The sequence below is a fragment of the Procambarus clarkii genome, chromosome 1 (assembly GCF_040958095.1).
Source record: "Procambarus clarkii isolate CNS0578487 chromosome 1, FALCON_Pclarkii_2.0, whole genome shotgun sequence".
Lineage (NCBI taxonomy): Eukaryota > Metazoa > Arthropoda > Malacostraca > Decapoda > Cambaridae > Procambarus > Procambarus clarkii.
In genome coordinates, this window is record NC_091150.1 from 20377899 (window position 1) to 20401481 (window position 23583).

The 23583-nt window shown below is 44.4% G+C and overlaps 1 protein-coding gene across 14 annotated transcripts in view; it reads right to left on the minus strand.

Moving 5' to 3' along the window:
* Positions 1–23583, minus strand: part of MTA1-like (metastasis associated 1-like) — a 156746-nt gene that overhangs the window by 45311 nt on the left and 87852 nt on the right. For all 14 annotated transcript variants that reach the window (XM_045736407.2, XM_045736349.2, XM_045736372.2 and 11 more), the window contains one exon: positions 10543–10671. In XM_045736407.2, coding sequence (XP_045592363.1) covers positions 10543–10671 — 129 coding nt within the window. The remainder of the gene's footprint in view (positions 1–10542; positions 10672–23583) is intronic.

The window sequence follows — 23583 nt, forward strand, 5'->3', positions numbered from 1 at the left end:
GGCCAGACTTTATTTCACTCTGATGCCCCTGTTACCTAGCAGTAAATAGGTACCTGGGAGATGGACAGCTGCTACGGGCTGCTTCCTAGGGGGGGGGGGTACAGAAAGAAGGCCTGGTCGAGGACCTGGCCACCGGGATGCTAATCCCCGAAATCCTCTCAGGATCTCAAGATAACCATTCTTCCACACCTTGCAAACACACACACCAAAGTATTCTAGTTTCTGAAATGCTCAAATTTGTGTTCCGTATTATTTGAAATCCTTAATTAACTCGTTATTATGCCACATGATATATTATGATTCTAAAATATGTAATTCTTAACCTGTAGAATCTGAACCCACAATTTATGGGCCAGATTTGTTAACTTAATAGCTAGCCCAGAAGTTCCTATAACACTAATCTTGTACACTTTGTATCCCTCTGATGCTTCATCACACCACACAACTCTCCTTCAAGATCAACACACACACACACACACACACACACACACACACACACACACACACACATGCCAGCATACTGTATCCCTCTGATGCTTCATCACACCACACAACTCTCCTTCATGATCAACACACACACACACACACACACACATGCCAGCATACTGTATCCCTCTGATGCTTCATCACACCACACAACTCTCCTTCATGATCAACACACACACACACACACACACACACACACACACACACACACACACACACACACACACACACACATGCCAGCATACTGTATCCCTCTGATGCTTCATCACACCACACAACTCTCCTTCATGATCAACACACACACACACACATGCCAGCATACTGTATCCCTCTGATGCTTCATCACACCACACAACTCTCCTTCATGATCAACACACACACACACACACACACACACACACACACACACACACACACACACACACACACACACACACATGCCAGCATACTGTATCCCTCTGATGCTTCATCACACCACACAACTCTCCTTCATGATCAACACACACACACACACATGCCAGCATACTGTATCCCTCTGATGCTTCATCACACCACACAACTCTCCTTCATGATCAACACACACACACACACATGCCAGCATACTGTATCCCTCTGATGCTTCATCACACCACACAACTCTCCTTCATGATCAACACACACACACACACATGCCAGCATACTGTATCCCTCTGATGCTTCATCACACCACACAACTCTCCTTCATGATCAACACACACACACACACACACACATGCCAGCATACTGTATCCCTCTGATGCTTCATCACACCACACAACTCTCCTTCATGATCAACACACACACACACACATGCCAGCATACTGTATCCCTCTGATGCTTCATCACACCACACAACTCTCCTTCATGATCAACACACACACACACACATGCCAGCATACTGTATCCCTCTGATGCTTCATCACACCACACAACTCTCCTTCATGATCAACACACACACACACACACACACACATGCCAGCATACTGTATCCCTCTGATGCTTCATCACACCACACAACTCTCCTTCATGATCAACACACACACACACACATGCCAGCATACTGTATCCCTCTGATGCTTCATCACACCACACAACTCTCCTTCATGATCAACACACACACACACATGCCAGCATACTCTGTGTTCATAATGTTCAAGCCTGCCCTGTTTCTCCACCTATCACAGTACCTACTCCATATGCAATCCTCTAAATCTTAATACATTCCTCAATGTTCAAATAGCATTGAACATCCCATCTTGACACTGAGGACTACTATACCCATATCAATTGATAGGGTAATGTTCTAGCATACCCCATGTCTCCATGATGGGTATGACACATCTTCACACAGACCACCATGTCCAACCATCACACCTTCACACACCACCATGTCCAACCATCACACCTTCACACACACCACCATGTCCAACCATCACACCTTCACACACCACCATGTCCAACCATCACACCTTCACACACCACCATGTCCAACCATCACACACACCACCATGTCCAACCATCACACCTTCACACACCACCATGTCCAACCATCACACCTTCACACACCACCATGTCCAACCATCACACACACCACCATGTCCAACCATCACACCTTCATACACACCACCATGTCCAACCATCACACCTTCATACACACCACCATGTCCAACCATCACACCTTCACACACACCACCATGTCCAACCATCACACCTTCACACACACCACCATGTCCAACCATCACACACACCACCATGTCCAACCATCACACCTTCACACACCACCATGTCCAACCATCACACCTTCACACACACCACCATGTCCAACCATCACACACACCACCATGTCCAACCATCACACCTTCACACAGACCACCATGTCCAACCATCACACCTTCACACAGACCACCATGTCCAACCATCACACCTTCACACAGACCACCATGTCCAACCATCACACCTTCACACAGACCACCATGTCCAACCATCACACCTTCACACACACCACCATGTCCAACCATCACACCTTCACACACACCACCATGTCCAACCATCACACCTTCACACACACCACCATGTCCAACCATCACACCTTCACACACACCACCATGTCCAACCATCACACACACCACCATGTCCAACCATCACACCTTCACACACACCACCATGTCCAACCATCACACCTTCACACACACCACCATGTCCAACCATCACACACACCACCATGTCCAACCATCACACCTTCACACACACCACCATGTCCAACCATCACACCTTCACACACCACCATGTCCAACCATCACACCTTCACACAGACCACCATGTCCAACCATCACACCTTCACACAGACCACCATGTCCAACCATCACACCTTCACACACACCACCATGTCCAACCATCACACCTTCACACACACCACCATGTCCAACCATCACACCTTCACACACCACCATGTCCAACCATCACACCTTCACACACACCACCATGTCCAACCATCACACCTTCACACACACCACCATGTCCAACCATCACACCTTCACACACACCACCATGTCCAACCATCACACCTTCACACACACCACCATGTCCAACCATCACACCTTCACACAGACCACCATGTCCAACCATCACACCTTCACACACCACCATGTCCAACCATCACACCTTCACACACACCACCATGTCCAACCATCACACCTTCACACACACCACCATGTCCAACCATCACACACACCACCATGTCCAACCATCACACCTTCACACACCACCATGTCCAACCATCACACACACCACCATGTCCAACCATCACACACACCACCATGTCCAACCATCACACCTTCACACACCACCATGTCCAACCATCACACCTTCACACAGACCACCATGTCCAACCATCACACACACCACCATGTCCAACCATCACACCTTCACACACCACCATGTCCAACCATCACACACACCACCATGTCCAACCATCACACCTTCACACACCACCATGTCCAACCATCACACACACCACCATGTCCAACCATCACACCTTCACACACACCACCATGTCCAACCATCACACACACCACCATGTCCAACCATCACACCTTCACACACCACCATGTCCAACCATCACACCTTCACACAGACCACCATGTCCAACCATCACACCTTCACACACACCACCATGTCCAACCATCACACCTTCACACACACCACCATGTCCAACCATCACACCTTCATATATGCAATCCATTCATCACCACTCCAACTGCATGTCCTAACATCATCTGAAAATCCACAGGAAGACCTCCTACCCTCTCACCCGCAGGACGACGTCCTACTCCCAGCAGAGAGAGAGAGGAGGCGGGGGAGCGAGATGGGAGGCATGAAAGGGAAAGGAAACGAAAGGGAAGGAGGTAAGAGAGGAGGAGGTAGGGGAATGAGAAGGGAAGCGAAGAAGGGAGGGGGGGGCAAGGGAAAGAGGGGGAGGGGGCAAGGGAAAGAGGGGGAGGGGGCAAGGGAAAGAGGGGAGGGGGCAAGGGAACGGAGAGGGGAAGGAAACAAGGGGAAGGAGAGGGGAGGGAAACAAGGGGAAGGAGGGTGAAAGGGAAAGACAATGTGAACACAAGAATCAGAGGACAACATAACAGGTCCCATACTATGCAAGGCCCATTACAATTTATCCTCTCTCACTTACATACAGTATTTGTCTCAACACTGGCCGACAACAATTTATCCTCTCTCACTTACACACAGTATTTGTCTCAACACTGGCCGACAACACTTTATCCTCTCTCACTTACACACAGTATTTGTCTCAACACTGGCCGACAACAATTTATCCTCTCTCACTTACACACAGTATTTGTCTCAACACTGGCCGACAACAATTTATCCTCTCTCACTTACACACAGTATTTGTCTCAACACTGGCCGACAACAATTTATCCTCTCTCACTTACACACAGTATTTGTCTCAACACTGGCCGACAACAATTTATCCTCTCTCACTTACACACAGTATTTGTCTCAACACTGGCCGACAACAATTTATCCTCTCTCACTTACACACAGTATTTGTCTCAACACTGGCCGACAACAATTTATCCTCTCTCACTTACACACAGTATTTGTCTCAACACTGGCCGACAACAATTTATCCTCTCTCACTTACACACAGTATTTGTCTCAACACTGGCCGACAACAATTTATCCTCTCTCACTTACACACAGTATTTGTCTCAACACTGGCCGACAACAATTTATCCTCTCTCACTTACACACAGTATTTGTCTCAACACTGGCCGACAACAATTTATCCTCTCTCACTTACATACAGTATTTGTCTCAACACTGGCCGACAACAATTTATCCTCTCTCACTTACACACAGTATTTGTCTCAACACTGGCCGACAACCCATTTCATTTAGCCACAACTCTCTTTCAAAACAGAACTTCTTACACTCCTTGTAAAACAACATTTATACAGCTTGTATCCATTGTTGTGAGTTCTGACCTGTTCCTACAGTTTCAGAACCTTACTTAAATCCCCCGTGTTTATGCCCTCGACCCTCTTAAAAATCTCGATCATACTCCATCTAGTCGTGCGTCGACCGAGATACTTCGACCTATCTCCGTTCCGTCTTCATGCTAATGGGCTGCAATACCAGGCCTTCTCTTTATTTTCTCTATAGTCTGTGTCCATGCTGTAGCACAGTGACCAGAATTGAACAGCACAGTCCAAATGAGGCATTACTAGTGCTGAAGGATGATCTTCATGTTTCTGTTGCTTCTCATGCATCCCATTTGCTTTATTTCATGGATTGATCTTGTGGTTTCAAGTCACTGCTGTCCACGCACGACTCCCAAGTCTCTCTCAACCGTCCCAATGGTAATCGTTCTGGGCTCCACAGGCGACTCGGGGCTAGTGGAAACCTGAAGAGGATTTTGGGAGGTCTTCTACTCCCCGAGCCAGGCCCGAAATCACTCGACATCGTGAAAATGTTTACAATCATTTAACGTTTTCTAACTTATTTGTTGAGTCATAACAATAAATTTGGTGTAAAAAATGTTTGCAAATGAATTGTCTAGTGCAAGTTTTTTTAAACTGTGAGTACCGACCAATTTTGTGGGAAGCAAAATAACTAAAATGAGCCAAGACAATGAAAAAAATCCACAAAAAATTAGAGGGTGAAAGCAACAAACTCATTTGCACTCATTACTCATCACTGCAATTTACAGAACTGATAATACCCATCTTATTAGTTCACTTACACTGAAGAATGATTTTAAGCAATTTGTCAACATTTTGGATTAAGGTTAAAGGGGAATTCTCACTTTTGAGCAAAAAGGTTATCTTGACACTGCACCAGGGGTGTGTATAGCTCTGTCTTCCCATTTTCCAAGTTGGAAGCAACTACTTACAAACAAACAAACACATCCTTCTCATTAAATGAAAACCTATTTTTTAATAGTTTTACTGTCTCTGCTAGAATTTCATGCCAATTGCATGTATCCCACCAGTAAATAAAGGAACATCATTCAGAGTGTGTGTGCGATGTGTTACACACACACAGGTGGTGGCAATACAATATGCACATCTTGCTGGGGGTCACAGTAAAGAGGACCATCATTCAGAGTGTGTGTGCGATGTGTTACAGACACACACAGGTGGTGGCAATACAATATGCACATCTTGCTGGGGGTCACAGTAAAGAGGACCATCATTCAGAGTGTGTGTGTGATGTGTTACAGACACACACAGGTGGTGGCAATACAATATGCACATCTTGCTGGGGGCCACAGTAAAGAGGACCATCATTCAGAGTGTGTGTGATGTGTTACAGACACACACAGGTGGTGGCAATACAATATGCACATCTTGCTGGGGGTCACAGTAAAGAGGACCATCATTCAGAGTGTGTGTGCGATGTGTTACACACACACACAGGTGGTGGCAATACAATATGCACATCTTGCTGGGGGTCTCAGTAAAGAGGACCATCATTCAGAGTGTGTGTGCGATGTGTTACAGACACACACAGGTGGTGGCAATACAATATGCACATCTTGCTGGGGGTCACAGTAAAAAATGAAAGTTTGAAAAATGCTGGTCCAGAGAACAGATGCAAAATTAAAAGAGTATTGTATAATAGATTTTGGCCATCTCTACACGTTGTAGAAGGTAAACCTAATGCGTTCGGCGGATCCCGTTTAGCGATGCTTAAAATATTTACAGTCATTTCACTTTTCCTGTTATTTCTTGGATTATAACTAACTTTGTTGCCAAATTTTGGAAATGAATTCTCTACAGAATAGATGCAAAAACAAAACTGTATTTATGAGAAATTATGTGTAACAGCAATGAATATATGAACGTTCATGAATAGTAATCGGATGATGCAGTTTAGCGTCATCTGACTGTCAGAGTACCAATAGCGCTAAAATGCTTCATTAGAAAGTGAAGGTTTTAAAATTTGATCTATCCATGACTGCATTATTGATGTGGAATTAGCATTGCTAATCCTTGATGACCAAACTACACATCAGAAAATTACGACGTTCCGGTCCGTCCTGAACCATTATTAAATCGTGTCATACCACAAGTTGATAATGGTCCAGGACGAATCGAGACAACGTCATTTCTTCATAATTTGATGGGTGGTTTGGTCATCATATCTTCAGCTGCGTAATTGTGACTCTTCATCTGCTGTCCCTTCTAATGTTAAGGAATTTGCACTGAACATTAAAATTATATTGCCATTTTTACCGAGACCACTGAAGGTTAAGGCTCTCTGCAGTTCACCAGTGTCTTGTGTTGTATTCACTACGTGCCCTGTCTTTGTGTCGTCCACACACACACACACACACACTAGCCACTCCGGTATCGGTCATTGATTCCAACTGAAAAATTGGGGGACTAATAGAGGCGTGTGTGTAGGACACACTGCAACATCCACCCACTCTGATTTCATGCCATTTATGTTGGCTGTCCATTTTTCTGCCTTTCAGCCAGGGTCTGATCCAGTTTAGCATCTTTCCTCCGATGCCACACACTTCTACCTTCCTACATAGCTTCTCATGAGGTACTGGGAGAGGGGAGAAGGGAACAAGAGTGAGGAGATAAGGGGAAAAAGGGAGAAGGGGGAAAGCAAGAAATAAGGAAAGTAGAGTGAGAGGGAATAGGGGAAGGAGGGGGGGGAGGGGGGAATAAAGGAAGGGAAGGAGAACCAGAGGATATATGTGAAGGGAGAAAGGAACAGGGGAAAGTGTGTGAAGGGGGGAGGGGGAGGAGAGGGGAGGGAGCTGTATTAGAGGGGGGGGGGGGGAGGATTAAGGGAGGGGGAGGGGGGGAAGAGAGGTGTGAAGGAGGGGGTAGGAAGGAGTGAGAGAGAAGGGGGAGGGGGAGGGTAAGAGGGGCACAAGAGGCATGTATACATATCAAGAGGTCTGATGGAACATAAACATCTAGAACATAGCAAACATTACCTTCTGCCACCAGATACTTGACTAAATACATTAGCTAACTCCTTGGTCATCCAACTCCATAAATTAGGTATGTTTAAAATACTCTACTTTTACACTAATCATGTATGACCTTCAAAAAGAAGATCAGTGCTCAAGAAAGCTGCTCCACAATAAAATGTTATGCTATTTATTAACAAGACAAAAGAGCCTAAGCCTAGCAAACAGCACCGCAGTCATAATTGAGATTATTTTGGACACGAAAATTCACAAATTACATGTCTTACATCTAATAACTAAGTACTGTACTTCCTTCTTTCCTTACTACTTTCATCAAAACATAAAAAATGCTATAATTACGTAGATTATAGGGAGATATGCTCCATCTAAAATTATGAAGAGGCTACATTAACTCAAGACTAGCACAGCTGATCACCATATTCTGTTTACATTCACAACATTACAAATGTGCTTACTATTAATGGAAGTAAAGTGCAATATTACAGTTTAATACATCTTAACAACACTATGAAAAACACTCTTGCCATTATCTACTGGAAGGTGGCGATGTATTCATCACCTACCGGAAGGTGGCGATGCATCCATCCCCTACTGGAAGGTGGTGATGTATTCATCACCTACCGGAAGGTGGCGATGCATCCATCCCCTACCGGAAGGTGGTGATGTATTCATCACCTACCGGAAGGTGGTGATGCATCCATCCCCTACCGGAAGGTGGCGATGCATCCATCCCCTACTGGAAGGTGGTGATGTATTCATCACCTACCGGAAGGTGGCGATGCATCCATCCCCTACCGGAAGGTGGTGATGTATTCATCACCTACCGGAAGGTGGTGATGCATCCATCCCCTACCGGAAGGTGGCGATGCATCCATCCCCTACTGGAAGGTGGTGATGTATTCATCACCTACCGGAAGGTGGCGATGCATCCATCCCCTACCGGAAGGTGGTGATGTATTCATCACCTACCGGAAGGTGGCGATGCATCCATCCCCTACCGGAAGGTGGCGATGCATCCATCCCCTACCGGAAGGTGGCGATGTATTCATCACCTACCGGAAGGTGGTGATGTATTCATCACCTACCGGAAGGTGGCGATGTATTCATCACCTACCGGAAGGTGGCGATGTATTCATCACCTACCGGAAGGTGGCGATGTATTCATCACCATGAATGTTATGATGCATTTACAGCAAGAAACTCAAATTACATGAATACTTCCAATATCATTAGCAATTTCCAGCTTAATTACTCACTGAATAACAATACTTTAGAGGTAATACCATCTATGAAGGCCATAACCAAGCCTGTGACAATTCAAATAAGTGAAGAAACTGTGTGGTTGTAAAATGTATAACATGGGGTCATTAAACAAGAGATGGCAATACTCATCACCAGGTAACAAGTGACAAACATGCACAGAGGAAGACCGGCTCACCTTCCCCAAATATATCAGCACTTTGTCTTCCACTTTCACTGTCAATATCAGCTATGGTGGTTGGAGAGAGGGACCAAGGTTAGGGTGTCAATTAGGGAGTAGCGGATGCACTGATACACACCTTTATTTGGAGGCGTCCCTCGGCACAGTGTGCCACAAACACTTTCTAAACTGAGATCAACAAACCACAAAAGCCAAGATGACAAATGATACCAACATTTGACACGTCCACAATTTCAAAATCAATAATGCGATCAAACAGTGAACATGTTGTAGCAGTAAACTGAGGGAAAGATCTAAAACACAAGATCATAAGATGAGACTAGAGAGTCAACTGCAGCTAAGCTCCCAACATGTTATTGAATGGCTTCAAATGACACAAAAATAAACAACTAACATTATTAGGTCTACTTTTAGTCTGACTTGTGCACATTATTAGCATAACTTGGCTCCACTCATACAATAAATCAAATGACAAATTTCAAAGAATAAGTTTCTAGGAAACTCATCTAAAGATTAAATCAGCCAAGTAGTTGAAATTTTGCTATGATACCTCTAGCCAACAAGACTCTGTGGTTTATACTTGATATAAGTGATCTTAGCCAAAAATATGATGAGCCTGTGTGTATATACTACTCTAGGATAATTGCATGTTAAAGCATCATAGAAAAGGGTTAGTTTGAAGTTAATATTGAACACTATTGGTTATTTACTCATCATGCAACATAATGTATGCATTATGACACCTTAAATACTTTACAGTACTCCCTTCACATACTAAACTTTGGACCACAGCAACAGTCTGGCAAGGAATCTTCTCTACAAAGCTCACAAGCAGTACTCTACTGGAATTTGGACCACCATTTCAGGGTCAAACACAGCACATTTCTTACACTATTAATGTGAATTGATTAAACTGACTGCTGCTTTAAATACTTAAGTCTCCATAAAATGTGAAATAGGTCCTTTCTTATCTCTTGTCTTTCTTCCCATAAATTACATTATGTTTAGCATGAGGTAGTACTGCATCACCAATGATCAACTAACAATAATTTACAGAGTAAAATAACCCAAATCATTTGCCAAAGTTACCATACACTATTGTCATAGATCAGTGCCCACCCACCTTCTTCTTTTCCAATTCGTGATGGAAGTTTGAGGCCACCAAACTTCTTCCAGTATTGCCAGCAAGAATTACACAGACGACACTGTAGATGCGAAGGACCCCAGGCATACCACTGACTACTGTTTGTTGCTGAAAGCATGAGAAGAGTATGAAAATACAATCACCAAGCATGTAATTAACCATATAACCTGCACATTTTCTGTACATGCATACCACTAAATATTCAAACAAAAATTCCTTATTTGCCTAGTGGTTCATTTCCCTGGTCACTTTTATCCTAGAGACAAGTCATCACATCAAATAAATTAAAACAAATGTACTGGCGAGTCAAAAATGGTAGTGAAACACTCAAAATTATATCCTATTTGATAACTTGAATTTAAATATCTCCTTTAAGGCATTCCCATTAAAAAGACTCCTACTAAGGTTGTCCTTAATAAGTTATTTAGGAAAATACAACAAAAACTCACTCCAAAAAACATTAAAGGACTACTGTTCATAGTATGTATTACACAGTAACCTCCCTTTCCTGAACTCTGTGGGCAAATTTTACCAAGCAAAATCTTAATCATAAGAATGATATCTACCAGAAGACACATGATGTGTGACAATTACAGTATCATTACAACCAACATACCAACAAACTACAAATAAAAAGCATGTATCATAATTTTTTGATCAGTACATATAGACATACATACAGACACATACATTACATATATACATAAACACACACACATGGAATGTGTTACAGGGACATTAGAAAGAACTTTTTCAGTGTCAGAGTAATTAACAGGTGGAATGCACTAGGAAGTGATGTGGTGGAGGCTGACTCCATAAACAGTTTCAAATATAGATATGATAGAGCCCAATAGGCTCATGAACCTGTACACCAGTTGATTGACGGTTGAGAGGCGGGACTAAAAAGCCAGAGCTCAACCCCCACAAGCACAAGTAGGCGAGTGCACGTGCACGCACACGCACGCACTCATGCATGTGCGCGTCCATTTGCCTGCATCGTTTTATGCTCAATTTCGTGTTTATATATTTGACACCTTATTAATATCCTCTTTAACAGATCCACAAGGGCCTTGCTGAAGGTTTGAACCCATGCACTGGATGTTCCCAGAGGCATGCAAAACGACATGCAACTACATGGCTCCCAGAACTGAAGGACAAGAGCTATGAGGAGAGTTAAAGGCATTAAATATATCAAAACTAGAAGATAGAAGAAAAAGAGGTGATATGATTGCAATGTACAAAATAGTAACAGGAACTGATCAAATTGATAGGGAAGAAATCCTGAGACCCGGAACTTTAAGAACAAAAGGTCATAGATTTAAACTAACTAAACAAAGCTGCTGAAGGAATACAAGAAAATTCACTTTAACAAACAGAATTGAAGACAGTTGGAACAAGTTAGGTGAGGTGATGGAGGCCAAAACTGTCCATAATTTCAAATAATTACACGAGAGAGTGCTGGGAAGACGGAACACCACGAGCGTAGCTCTCATCCTGCAACTACACTTAGGTAATTACACACACACACATACTAGGTAAGTACACACTTAACCCTTAGACCGTACATATTATCGCACATATTGGGGGCCCGGTAGTGAAAAATATTAAAATTATGTATAAATAACTTAAAATTGTTAAACAAATCACCAAGTTATTGGCTTCATTGTCGTGAAACTTTCTTCAAAATATTTTCACAAATTGCTTTTAGACAAATTTAAAAAAATAAGAAGGTAAAAATAAGGTAACTTTCTCTCACTTTCTCTGTTTGCTGCGGGTGGTAAGCTGGGCTTTCGGACTTTATATGCATTTAATTGTGTAGAGAATTCTATTGCGAACACATTGATATCATATGGGAAAACCTAGGACAAGAATTAAGGTAACAAAGTTGAAAAGAGTATACACTTTTCAGTATTACCGCGCGCTCCCGCGAGTTCCCGCGGAACGTCCAAAACCACTAGGGTGGGAGAAATGCTCGCTCGCCCAAAGCGTCAAAGTGTTAAGTATCACAAGAGGTTGTTCCAGTTGTGTTTGTGTCGAGAGTGTGCTGAAAAGTCACAGACCTTTAATGTTGCTCAAGTTCTCTCTAAGCATGCCAATTGTACCTCTGCTTTTTAATGGGATTATTTTACATATCCTACCATGCTTCCTGGTCTCGTGTGGTATTATTTCTGTGCGCAGATTTCTAACCACTCGTTCTAGTACTGTATTTCGATTTAATATTCCCCGAGAGAGAAGAGGAGATATTTGACATTCAGTAACTTCCTCCCTTGAAAAAGAGGAACCATGTCCTCTAAAAAATAACATATGCAATGCAATATAACCTAGCAGAGAATGGGGGAACCGAGACAGTTGGTAAGTTTGATATCAGAGGAGGGAGCGGGGCTAACTAGCGGGCACGCTAATTGAACGACGATTTGCTTGCTTTTTTTTTTTTTTTTTTTTTTTTTGAGGGAGGGGGTTCTTTGGCTCTGTTCAGACATGGGTTGTAATTTTTACCAGTTGGGGGTTTGTATCGATTCACCTATCTTTCTGGGTGCTCTCCCCGGCCGCTGGCAGACATGACATATTCTAAGTGTAGCATGCTCATAATGGTCATTGCTCCCTGTGCCTCTCTGAGGGGATCAGGTCCTGGCTCTGTTCTCCGGCAGGCACACACACAACTCCAGGCACTGATGACAGTCTACACAATCTCCCAATACATCACTCCACTTCAAACATCCATGGTAAAAACATTAAAAATATGAAGAAAATATATTTTCAATGTGTGCAGTTATAACTTCATGCAAGATGCAGAGCCAGGCTCAACTCTGGTAACTGGTTACCCAACTATTACACCCACCACAACTGCTTACTAGTTTGTAATTGTAGGGAAATGTAGAAAAGTATGTTTGCAGTGTAATAACAGCACAAACAAAAGTGTCTTATTGTTCTAAGTATATAATATGGTGCAAATTTTAATGGTACAAATATATTTGAGTACTGTACATTATCCCAATGTTCCACACATTTTATGATATAAATTTCTCAAGACACACTTGTGACGATAATCTCCTTCAAGAGATTGAGCCTGCTCTTCCCTCCAAAATTACGTCTTCACAATTATATAAAAAGACTATGGAAGAAATGTCCAACAACGACAACAACACCAGCACCAGCAAGGCTTGCCAGGGTGAGCAGAAACGTATGCAACCAGCCACCTGTTCGAACTCCAACCACCAAACTACCCGTTGATCGCTACGGCTCCGCTGATTGGTCGCCGGTCTGGCTGCACCTGCACTCGCCCCCAATACTACCTGATGTCTGGGGTCGCCCCAACATCAGTCCTCAGAATGTTCCGTGCTTTCGTAGCCAGCACTCCTCCCAGCTAGACGTTAGCGTGTACTGAGAGAGGTGGTGGCTTTAAGCCAATATTCCAGCACCTCCCACTTAACTGTTGTATTGCACTTCTTGTTATTTTGCCTTAACGTAACTTTTCATTGTGTCATTTAAGTATTCTTATTATTTTGATTGATTGATTTTATTATACATATTTGTTTGTGCATTATTTTCATGTTTTGATTTATTTAACGTAATTAAAATTTCATTGTTAAAGTTTACTTGTGTTTTGTGTGTCTTCTCCTTACCTTACCACAGACGAAGTTCCAGTTTTTCTATTTTTTTTATAACTATGTGACGAGGCCATACCCCTAGCCTTAAACAGCCGAACACCAACGCGTTACCGTCACAAGTTTTATGGGGGCCTGTCCTAGGAGCCTCACTCAGGTACTGGTGCCAAGTGGTAATTTATGGTAAGCGTATTTAACTCTGTTAACGTAGCTTTACTATTTTTCATTCAATTTCATTTTTTATAAGGTGCGGTGTATTGTGCATTACGAGAGTAACATATAGTGAAGGTGAGACAACTTTGGATTACGTGGTGACTGTAGGCCTCAGTCATACTCTTAATTGGTCATCTCTCCCTCCATGTTATTACTCGTATTTACCATCTATGTCCCTTGAATATTTCTCATTCTGACAGATCATCATATTGGTACCCTGGTACTGTGGTCTGCCCCGGGTCAAGAGTACCCAATCTTCTGCAATCTGACTGTAGGAGGACAAAGAGGGCCATAGTTCCTCTAGCTCGAACTTTAGTTGCTGAATTGGGACCTCAGCAGCAGTTCTCGTCACCAGTTGACACCTCGCACCCCTACACGTCAGTCAGAGATGATGATACATACAACGGTAGGGAATTAGCTTATTTTTTCAGAGCACAAAAGTTCGCTAATTCTGTAAGTATCATATTAAATTCAGTAGGAAAAACTTGCTTTATGTCCTATAGAGACTTGGCAAGGTATGCCTACATCCTTGGACTACCAATTTTACTTTTGAAGCATTTAACTGTTTCATTTGTTTTCGAAACTTTGTTTCATTTGTTAGTAGGATTTTCTTGCCCTTATTCTCTTACATGAGTACCGGGTACAAGATTTCCTGCGCCCTTGATTTAATTTAATATCTTTCACTTAACGTTAATTGTTAAAGATCACACAGGATAGGTACCAGTTGCCACGTTGTCCTGTTTCTGACATTTCATTATTGAACATTCGTGTACCTTTATTTGCTAATTTCACCATGTTTCGTCTCCAAACTTTCCGTGCAAATCCAGCAGGTGAAATAGGGACTTTGAGTCGTGCCAAGAGGACTGAACTACAAACTCTTGCACACGAGTATCAACTAGAAGTTCCCTACCAAGCCAACAAAAATGACCTACACAACCTGTTGCTGGATTACTATTTAGAGCAAGGTAAGATAGACTCTGAAACTCATGAAACTTACTATATTGCAGATAAAACTGATTTGGCAACGCTGAAACTCAAACTAGAGCTGGCCAAGATTGAACGTGAGCAGCAAAGGGAAGCCCTCGAACAACAAGAACGAGCTGCTGCCATACGAAGAGAGGAACAAGAACGAGAAATCACCCTCAGAGAACGTGAAGCTGCCTTGAGGAGAGAAGAACACGAACGTGGACTCGCCCTCCAGGAACGTGAGGTTGCACTACTCCAGGAGCGGGAACGAGTACAGCTTGAAACCAAACGACGCGAGTTGGAGATGCAACGCGAACATGACAAGCAACAAGCGACTCTGGCTCTAGAGTGTCGTCAACGGGAATACACGTTGGAAACTTCACACCTCGCTCAACGCCAGCAAGCTACTGCCAATCTTCCCGTCAGTTTTAATATATCACATGCAAGTAAGTTAATGCCATCCTTTGTAGAAGCAGAAGTTGATGTGTTCTTTACCACCTTTGAAACCCTTGCTAATCAACTCAGTTGGCCTGTCGACCAATGGGCCACACTTCTCAGAGTCCATCTTACAGGTAGAGCTGCAGTCACACTCAGTACTTTGGCGTCTGAGAATGACTACTACACTCTGAAACAAGCAGTGTTGGACGCCTACCTCCTCTCTACTGAAAGTTATAGAAGGAAATTTCGTGACCACCTGAAGGCAAGTACCACTACCTTCCTTGAGTTTGCTAACACGAAACGGAGGTATTTCATGAAATGGCTGGAAGCAGCACATGTCTCTACTTTTACAGAACTCGTCAACCTGATGCTTGTTGAAGAATTCTTGAGACGTGTGCCGCCTCCTGTCCGCCTCTACTTAGCAGATAAAGAAGAAACCGACTACCTGAAGTGTGCTAAGTCGGCTGACACTTACAGCCTCATCCACCGGCTGACACCTGAACCATCCTCCAGTAAGAAGTCGTGGTACAGTTACGAGAAGGTGAGCCCCGATCAAGCTGGTTCACAACTGTACTGCAAATATTGTAGACTCTATGGACATACCATAGACAAGTGTGGTAAGTCTCAATACAAGGGAACCACTGACCAACAACGACCCAAACCAACTCCTCCTAAGTCCGGTAAGCCTGTGATGAATGTTGGTGTTGATGTTAATGATCTTTCTCTTTTCAGTAACCACCTGTATACTGGAACTGTCTCTGCCAACGGTTCAAATCCGGAGGGACGTTTCAAATTGAAGATCTTGAGGGACACAGCGGCTCTACAATCGATCATCTTGAAGTCGGCTGTGCCCAACATAGTCTACACCGGGGAAACAGTCTTCATCACTGACCTCACTGCTACCACTCCATACCCTCTCGCCAGAGTCCACCTGGATTGTCCCTACGTGAACGGGGAAGTCCAAGTCGCCGTCAGGGAAAAGCCTTTTCCCATGCCTGGAGTGCAACTTCTCCTAGGCAACGACTTGGCAGAAGACCTGCAACCGACCAACCTGATCGTCATGGACAAACCCCAGGTGTGTAACTCTGTGCCCAGAAACCCTATTCTCGAGTATGTTCCAGCAGAGGTTCAAGAGAGTGATGAAGTTTCTCCTCCGGTTCTCGTGACCACCCGTGCACAAGCCGCACGTCCACAGCCAGCTGACTCTACTGCTACCGCTGTCCCTCAAGACCCTCAGAAACTACCCCCGCATCTGACCAAGTTGGAGTTCCGTAAGTTGCAGAGGGAAGATCTTACTTTAACACCATTGTTTTTCCAGGCTGAGACTCAACCCGACAGTATTCCTGGGTTCTTCCTAGAGAACGACTTGCTCTACCGCAGATATAGACCCAGTAAACTGAAGGAGGAGGACGATTGGGCCAACACCGAACAACTTGTGATTCCCACCAGCCTGCGGCCCACTATTCTACACCTGGCCCACGGAGCATTCTCCCACTACGGCTTCAACAAGACTTACCATGGGATTCGTCAAGACTACTACTGGCCAGGTATGGTAAACAACGTCAAACAGTACGTAAAACAGTGTCATACATGTCAGAGGGCAGGCAAACCGAACGTCTCCATTCCCAGAGCACCACTGATTCCCATACAGGTGCCTGCGGAACCTTTCCACAGACTCATAATAGACTGTGTTGGTCCTTTACCTCGGACCAGTTCAGGTAACGCCTACATCCTAACCATCCTGTGTCCTACCACCAGATTTCCCATAGCAGTTCCAGTGAAGAACATCACGGCTGCTACGGTTATCAAACATCTATTGAAGATCTTCACTCAATACGGATTTCCCAGGGAGATTCAAAGTGACTGTGGCACCAACTTCACCAGTGATCTCTTCAAAAGGACACTGGAGGAGTTCAACATCAAACAGGTATTGTCCAACCCCTATCATCCTGCTTCACAGGGTTCTCTTGAACGTAGTCATCAGACCATCAAAGCACTCTTGAAAAAGTTTTGTAGTGAAACCTCAAAGGATTGGGATAAGCAGATTGACCTAATAATGTGTATTTTCAGAAGTCTCCCCAATGAGTCCCTAGGAGTATCTCCTTATGAGATGCTCTACGGCCGTAAGTGCCGTACTCCCCTTAAGGCTTTCAAAGACTCTCTCAGAGATGCCACCTTCAGTGAGCATCAGAATGTGCCCCAGTTTCTTCAAAACCTTCAACACATTCTAGAGAGAGTCCACCGCTTTGCTCATGATAATCTATTGAAAGCCCAGGTGAGAATGAAGACTCATTACGACCAGACCAGCAAAGTAAGAAAATTCAAGCCGGGAGACTTCGTCCTTGCTTATTTCCCTATCCCCGGTTCACCTTTACAAAACAGATTTTCAGGACCCTACTGCGTCAAAGAGTGCAGGAATAATAATAATTATGTGATAGAGACTCCTGATAGGCGGCGGAAGACCCAGCTGTGCCACGTCAACCTCCTGAAGCAATATAATGGTACTCCTCCCACTGTCTTGACTAATTATTCCACATTCACAGAACCCTACATCCACAGTGAGACCTTCCCAGCTTCTCCTCCCGAAAGCACTGACAAGGAGTCAGCGCTTTCTAATTCCGAAATCCTTAATGATCTTCCCAAATACTTTCAGGATAATCATAGTGCACCTCTCGTCAAGATCTTCAGAGAACATCAAGAGTTGTTCAGAGATGATCCCCAAGAGTGTAATGTTACCCAGCACGACATCCAACTGCTCCCCGACACCCGGCCGATTCGTCAACCCTTCTACCGAATCAGCCCGAGCAAGAAGGAAGTCATGCGTGCTGAGGTGCAATACCTCTTGGATCATGGACTGGCTACACCTTGTGAGTCCCCCTGGGCCTCACCCTGTATCTTGGTGCCCAAACCCCAAGGTAAGGTGCGGTTGTGCACCGACTATCGTAAACTGAACTCTGTCACTGTCAAGGATGCTTACCCCTTGCCAAGGATAGATGACATCCTTGATGCCATTGGTAGTGCCCAGTACTTGTCCCAAGTGGACTTGCTTAAGGGGTACTATCAAGTGTGTCTAACGGAGCGCGCTAAAGAGATATCTGCCTTCATCACTCCTTTTGGACTTTTCAGATATGAACGCCTTCCTTTCGGACTATGTAATGCCCCGGCCACCTTTCAAAGAGCTGTCAACCGTGTCATCCAGGGCTTGGATAACACATACGCCTACCTGGACGATATCGTCGTAGCCTCCAACTCCTGGAGTGAACATCTGCTCCAGCTGCGACGTCTGTTCTCCAAGCTCCTGACAGCCGGCCTCACCATCAACCTGGGCAAGTCCACTTTCGCGAAAGGTAAAGTGCGTTATCTGGGTCATGTTATTGGGAGTGGCAGCATAGCTCCGTTAGACTCACACACGCAAGCCATCCTACAGTATCCACAGCCTACCACCAGGAAGCAGCTCCTGCGCTTCCTTGGTCTTGCCTCTTACTACCGTAGGTTTGTGAGGAATTTCAGTACAGTCGCCACACCTCTAATTCTATTAACCAGTCCCAAGCAACGGTATAATTGGACCATGCAGCAAACCGTTGCTTTCGAACAACTCAAATTCCTCCTCTGTTCTAACCCCATTCTCGCCTCTCCAGATATCACCAAGCCTTTCGTCCTTCATGTCGACGCCAGTGGTACCGGCGTTGGTGGTGTCCTGATGCAACTACGAGGCGAGGAGGTTCTACCTGTCAGCTACTACAGCTACAAACTGAAACCACACCAGAGGAACTACAGCACTATTGAAAAGGAGCTACTATCCATCGTCCTGAACCTCCAACACTTCGCTCCGTACCTACAAGGCGCCAGGTCTACCACCATCTTCTCAGACCACAACCCTCTCCGCTTCCTACATCAAGCCCAATTCACCAACCAGCGTCTTCTACGATGGGCTCTGTATTTACAAGACTTCAACCTGGAGATCCGCTATATCAAGGGTTCTGACAACACCATAGCCGATGCCCTCTCCAGAGTTTATGAAGTAGAAGCGACTCCATCCATTACTCCACCACATAACGACGTACTTCTTCCAGAACCGCAGGCTTCGGGGGAGAGTTGTGACGATAATCTCCTTCAAGAGATTGAGCCTGCTCTTCCCTCCAAAATTACGTCTTCACAATTATATAAAAAGACTATGGAAGAAATGTCCAACAACGACAACAACACCAGCACCAGCAAGGCTTGCCAGGGTGAGCAGAAACGTATGCAACCAGCCACCTGTTCGAACTCCAACCACCAAACTACCCGTTGATCGCTACGGCTCCGCTGATTGGTCGCCGGTCTGGCTGCACCTGCACTCGCCCCCAATACTACCTGATGTCTGGGGTCGCCCCAACATCAGTCCTCAGAATGTTCCGTGCTTTCGTAGCCAGCACTCCTCCCAGCTAGACGTTAGCGTGTACTGAGAGAGGTGGTGGCTTTAAGCCAATATTCCAGCACCTCCCACTTAACTGTTGTATTGCACTTCTTGTTATTTTGCCTTAACGTAACTTTTCATTGTGTCATTTAAGTATTCTTATTATTTTGATTGATTGATTTTATTATACATATTTGTTTGTGCATTATTTTCATGTTTTGATTTATTTAACGTAATTAAAATTTCATTGTTAAAGTTTACTTGTGTTTTGTGTGTCTTCTCCTTACCTTACCACAGACGAAGTTCCAGTTTTTCTATTTTTTTTATAACTATGTGACGAGGCCATACCCCTAGCCTTAAACAGCCGAACACCAACGCGTTACCGTCACACACTATTAAATAATATTTCTGCAAAACCAGAGAAAACAATTCAGAAACATTGAAATATATATGCAAAAATATTTTTGCAGCATCTCTCGCCTCATCCCTGGCCCGGGGCAACTTCCCCGGGGCATTTGCTCCATTAATGCTCGTGAATCGTGACGACTTGTGAAATGTCTAGGCTTCACCAAGGAGTGAAAAAGACTCCAAGTGTGCACGCCAAAATGCTTGAGATATGCAGCATAGAGATCTCACTGTCATGATGGAGCAAGGCATATGAAGAAATTATCAGGTAAATAATAAGGAAGGCCTCACCCCAAGTTATTAGAACTCACCTCCTTTCATAATTGTACTAAAAATATTCCTAGAGTAGCACAAAAACATATATGAGCGTTGTGTTCTGAAGTAACTAAAGCCACAAGCCAGCTTGGGAATCTGGAGAGGAAGATGTCACAAACCCATGTTGGAAAGGCCAGTGGAGCAAATCACAACAACAAAAAGGAACCGCCCTCAATTTAGAACACAAATGACAGCAATGAGACCATTTTCCTAAGAAAAAATGATTATCTGCCAATCAGTAAAAACTTGAAGAGCTTCATAACACAACCATGTAGTAGAAGAGGAGTCAAATGTATTTGGGATCATTTTTGAAGTACAGTAATGTCCTGCTTCCTGAGAAAGACCATTAAGTAATTCATACCCAGCCAGGGAGGCCAGAGTGTGGGAATGCTGAAATTTGTGGAGTAAAAGTGAATCCAGACAGTTAACAGGGGACCAGACGTACTTTAGGGAAAGTGGAGGCAGAAGCCTTCTGAAATTGGTATTAAGGATAATAAAGGTTACCAATGTGGGAGAACAGACCCTAAGGTATCAATACCAGTACTAAACCTTGGTCAGATGCCATATTTCTTTGTATAGTATAACACTAAACCTGTGAAATGCAAATCCCCCAAGGGAGGACCAGAGACATCCAAAAACTCCACCAAAACAAGAGGAAAAGGAGGGTGTGTGCTAGAAGCACCGACTATTAACACCCCAAATGGGATGACTAAATTATCCCCATAAACACAAGGGATCAACCCCAGAAGAGACAATGGGCTGCAACACCGTCACATAAGCCAAGAAATCTCCACTCAAACTGAGAGGATCCTGCACCAATGTCTGGTCCTGGTGTTCGGAAGGCTTTATATGGCACCGTCACCATCCAATGTTTGAACGTGCAGGAGCCTCTCAACTTTTATCCACAGCAAATGAGTGAACACTATTATATATTTCAGGCAAAATATCTGACGATCTTAAGGTTATCTCGAGATGATTTCGGGGCTTAGCATCCCCGCGGCCCGGTCCTCGACCAGGCCTCCTTTCTGTTACACAACCCCAGGAAACAGCCTGTAGCAGCTGTCTAACTCCCAGGTACCTATTTACTGCTAGGTGAACAGAGCATCAGGGTGAAAAACTCTGCCCGTGTGTTTCCACCACCACCGGGGATTGAACCTGGAACCTTAGGACTACGAATCCCGAGCGCTGTCCACTCAGCTGCCAGGGCCCCCTAAGTGCTATGTCCAATTAAATTTTTTAGCACTTTATTATACAAGGTTACACAGTTACATATGTGATTGGTTACAAAATGTGGACATTAAGAGGAAATAAAGGGAAGTTTGTTTCCTAGAGGCTGTAGATTTATTTGAACTCCTCTGACAGGCAGGAACTGAGGATGCAGCGGGTATTCCTCCTGAGGATCGCTACACTGAGACACTGGAGGAGAAAACTCACTTCTCTTGGGTCTCTTTGTAGTTTCAATAAGCCTGGAACCCAGATCCTTAAGAAATCTACTTGCACCCTCTCCCCATGGACCAACGGTCTCGGATCCTATTGGAACGAAGTTGTACTGGTGATAAATTTCCCTGTTCTTGGTTGACTTGTCTCTTTCTCTTTGTATGGCCGTGGTTCCTGCTTGGCCAACAGAGAGGTTCATGTATGTGGATGCCAAGGTGGATATGAAGGTACTCTCCCACAACAATTTGCCCTTTTTCCAAGGGCGCAGTGTGATTCCATCTCATCAGCCAGCAAAGCTAACAGAGTTACGGTTCAAAAGATTGCGGGGCTCACTCTCTGCTGGACACTGGGCAGAGGCAAGGCTCCTCTTAATGATGTCATGAACTTCGTCGTGTCGTGAGTGCCAACCGCCTGATTTCCACAGTACAGGTCATGCAATTCATATTCGTCTACATCTGCCTCGCTGCAAATACACCTATATACAGTGTGGACTGGAGCACCAAGGCAAAGAGCGACTTCAATACAGGGACTGCCAAAAGGAAGCGCCCTGCATGGGAAGCCTGCACAGCTATGAGGCGTGCACGAGCACTGGGGGTTGTTGCTGCCTCCAGCAAAGCTGTGGCTTCTTTGTCTACAATGGGGCTGTTCCAGCTAGATTGTTTCTTGGCTTTCAACATGATTGGTCTGAGTGCTGGGTCTACCATATTGCCCCACTCTGTGTTGCATTCCAAGTAGTGGGGGTGGGGGTCATGTATCCCCACTGAGTCACCCAGGTCATCAGGTAGAATTTCCTTGACCAGGTCATTTGATGCTGAGGAGGAAGACAGGAGGGCTGGGAGAGCAATTTGGGTGGCAGTGCAGACACCAATGCCGCCAAGCCTGACAGGAAGTGTGGTGTGTTTTCACCTGACAGTCATTAAGGGATAGGTCGACAACATTTTCTAGCATGGTCTTCAGTAGAAAGTCATACTATTCAAGCTTTGAGATGTTGTAAGATGAAGCACACCTCAGAAAGTAGGTTAGCTTCAAATGGGATGGGCATCTAGTGAGGTGATATAAAGTATCGTGAGTATCGATGCCACCTATCCTGTCTTCCATCCTCCTGAGGTCTGTGATTTTCTTATCAAGGTTCTCATCGATGGCATTAGACCCGAGGAAGGCTCCAAGGAGTGCGCTGTTTGCAGGCCTAATGACATGGACTCCAGGCAAGACGGACCTTATTCTAGCTGTGATGTCTGGGTTTGA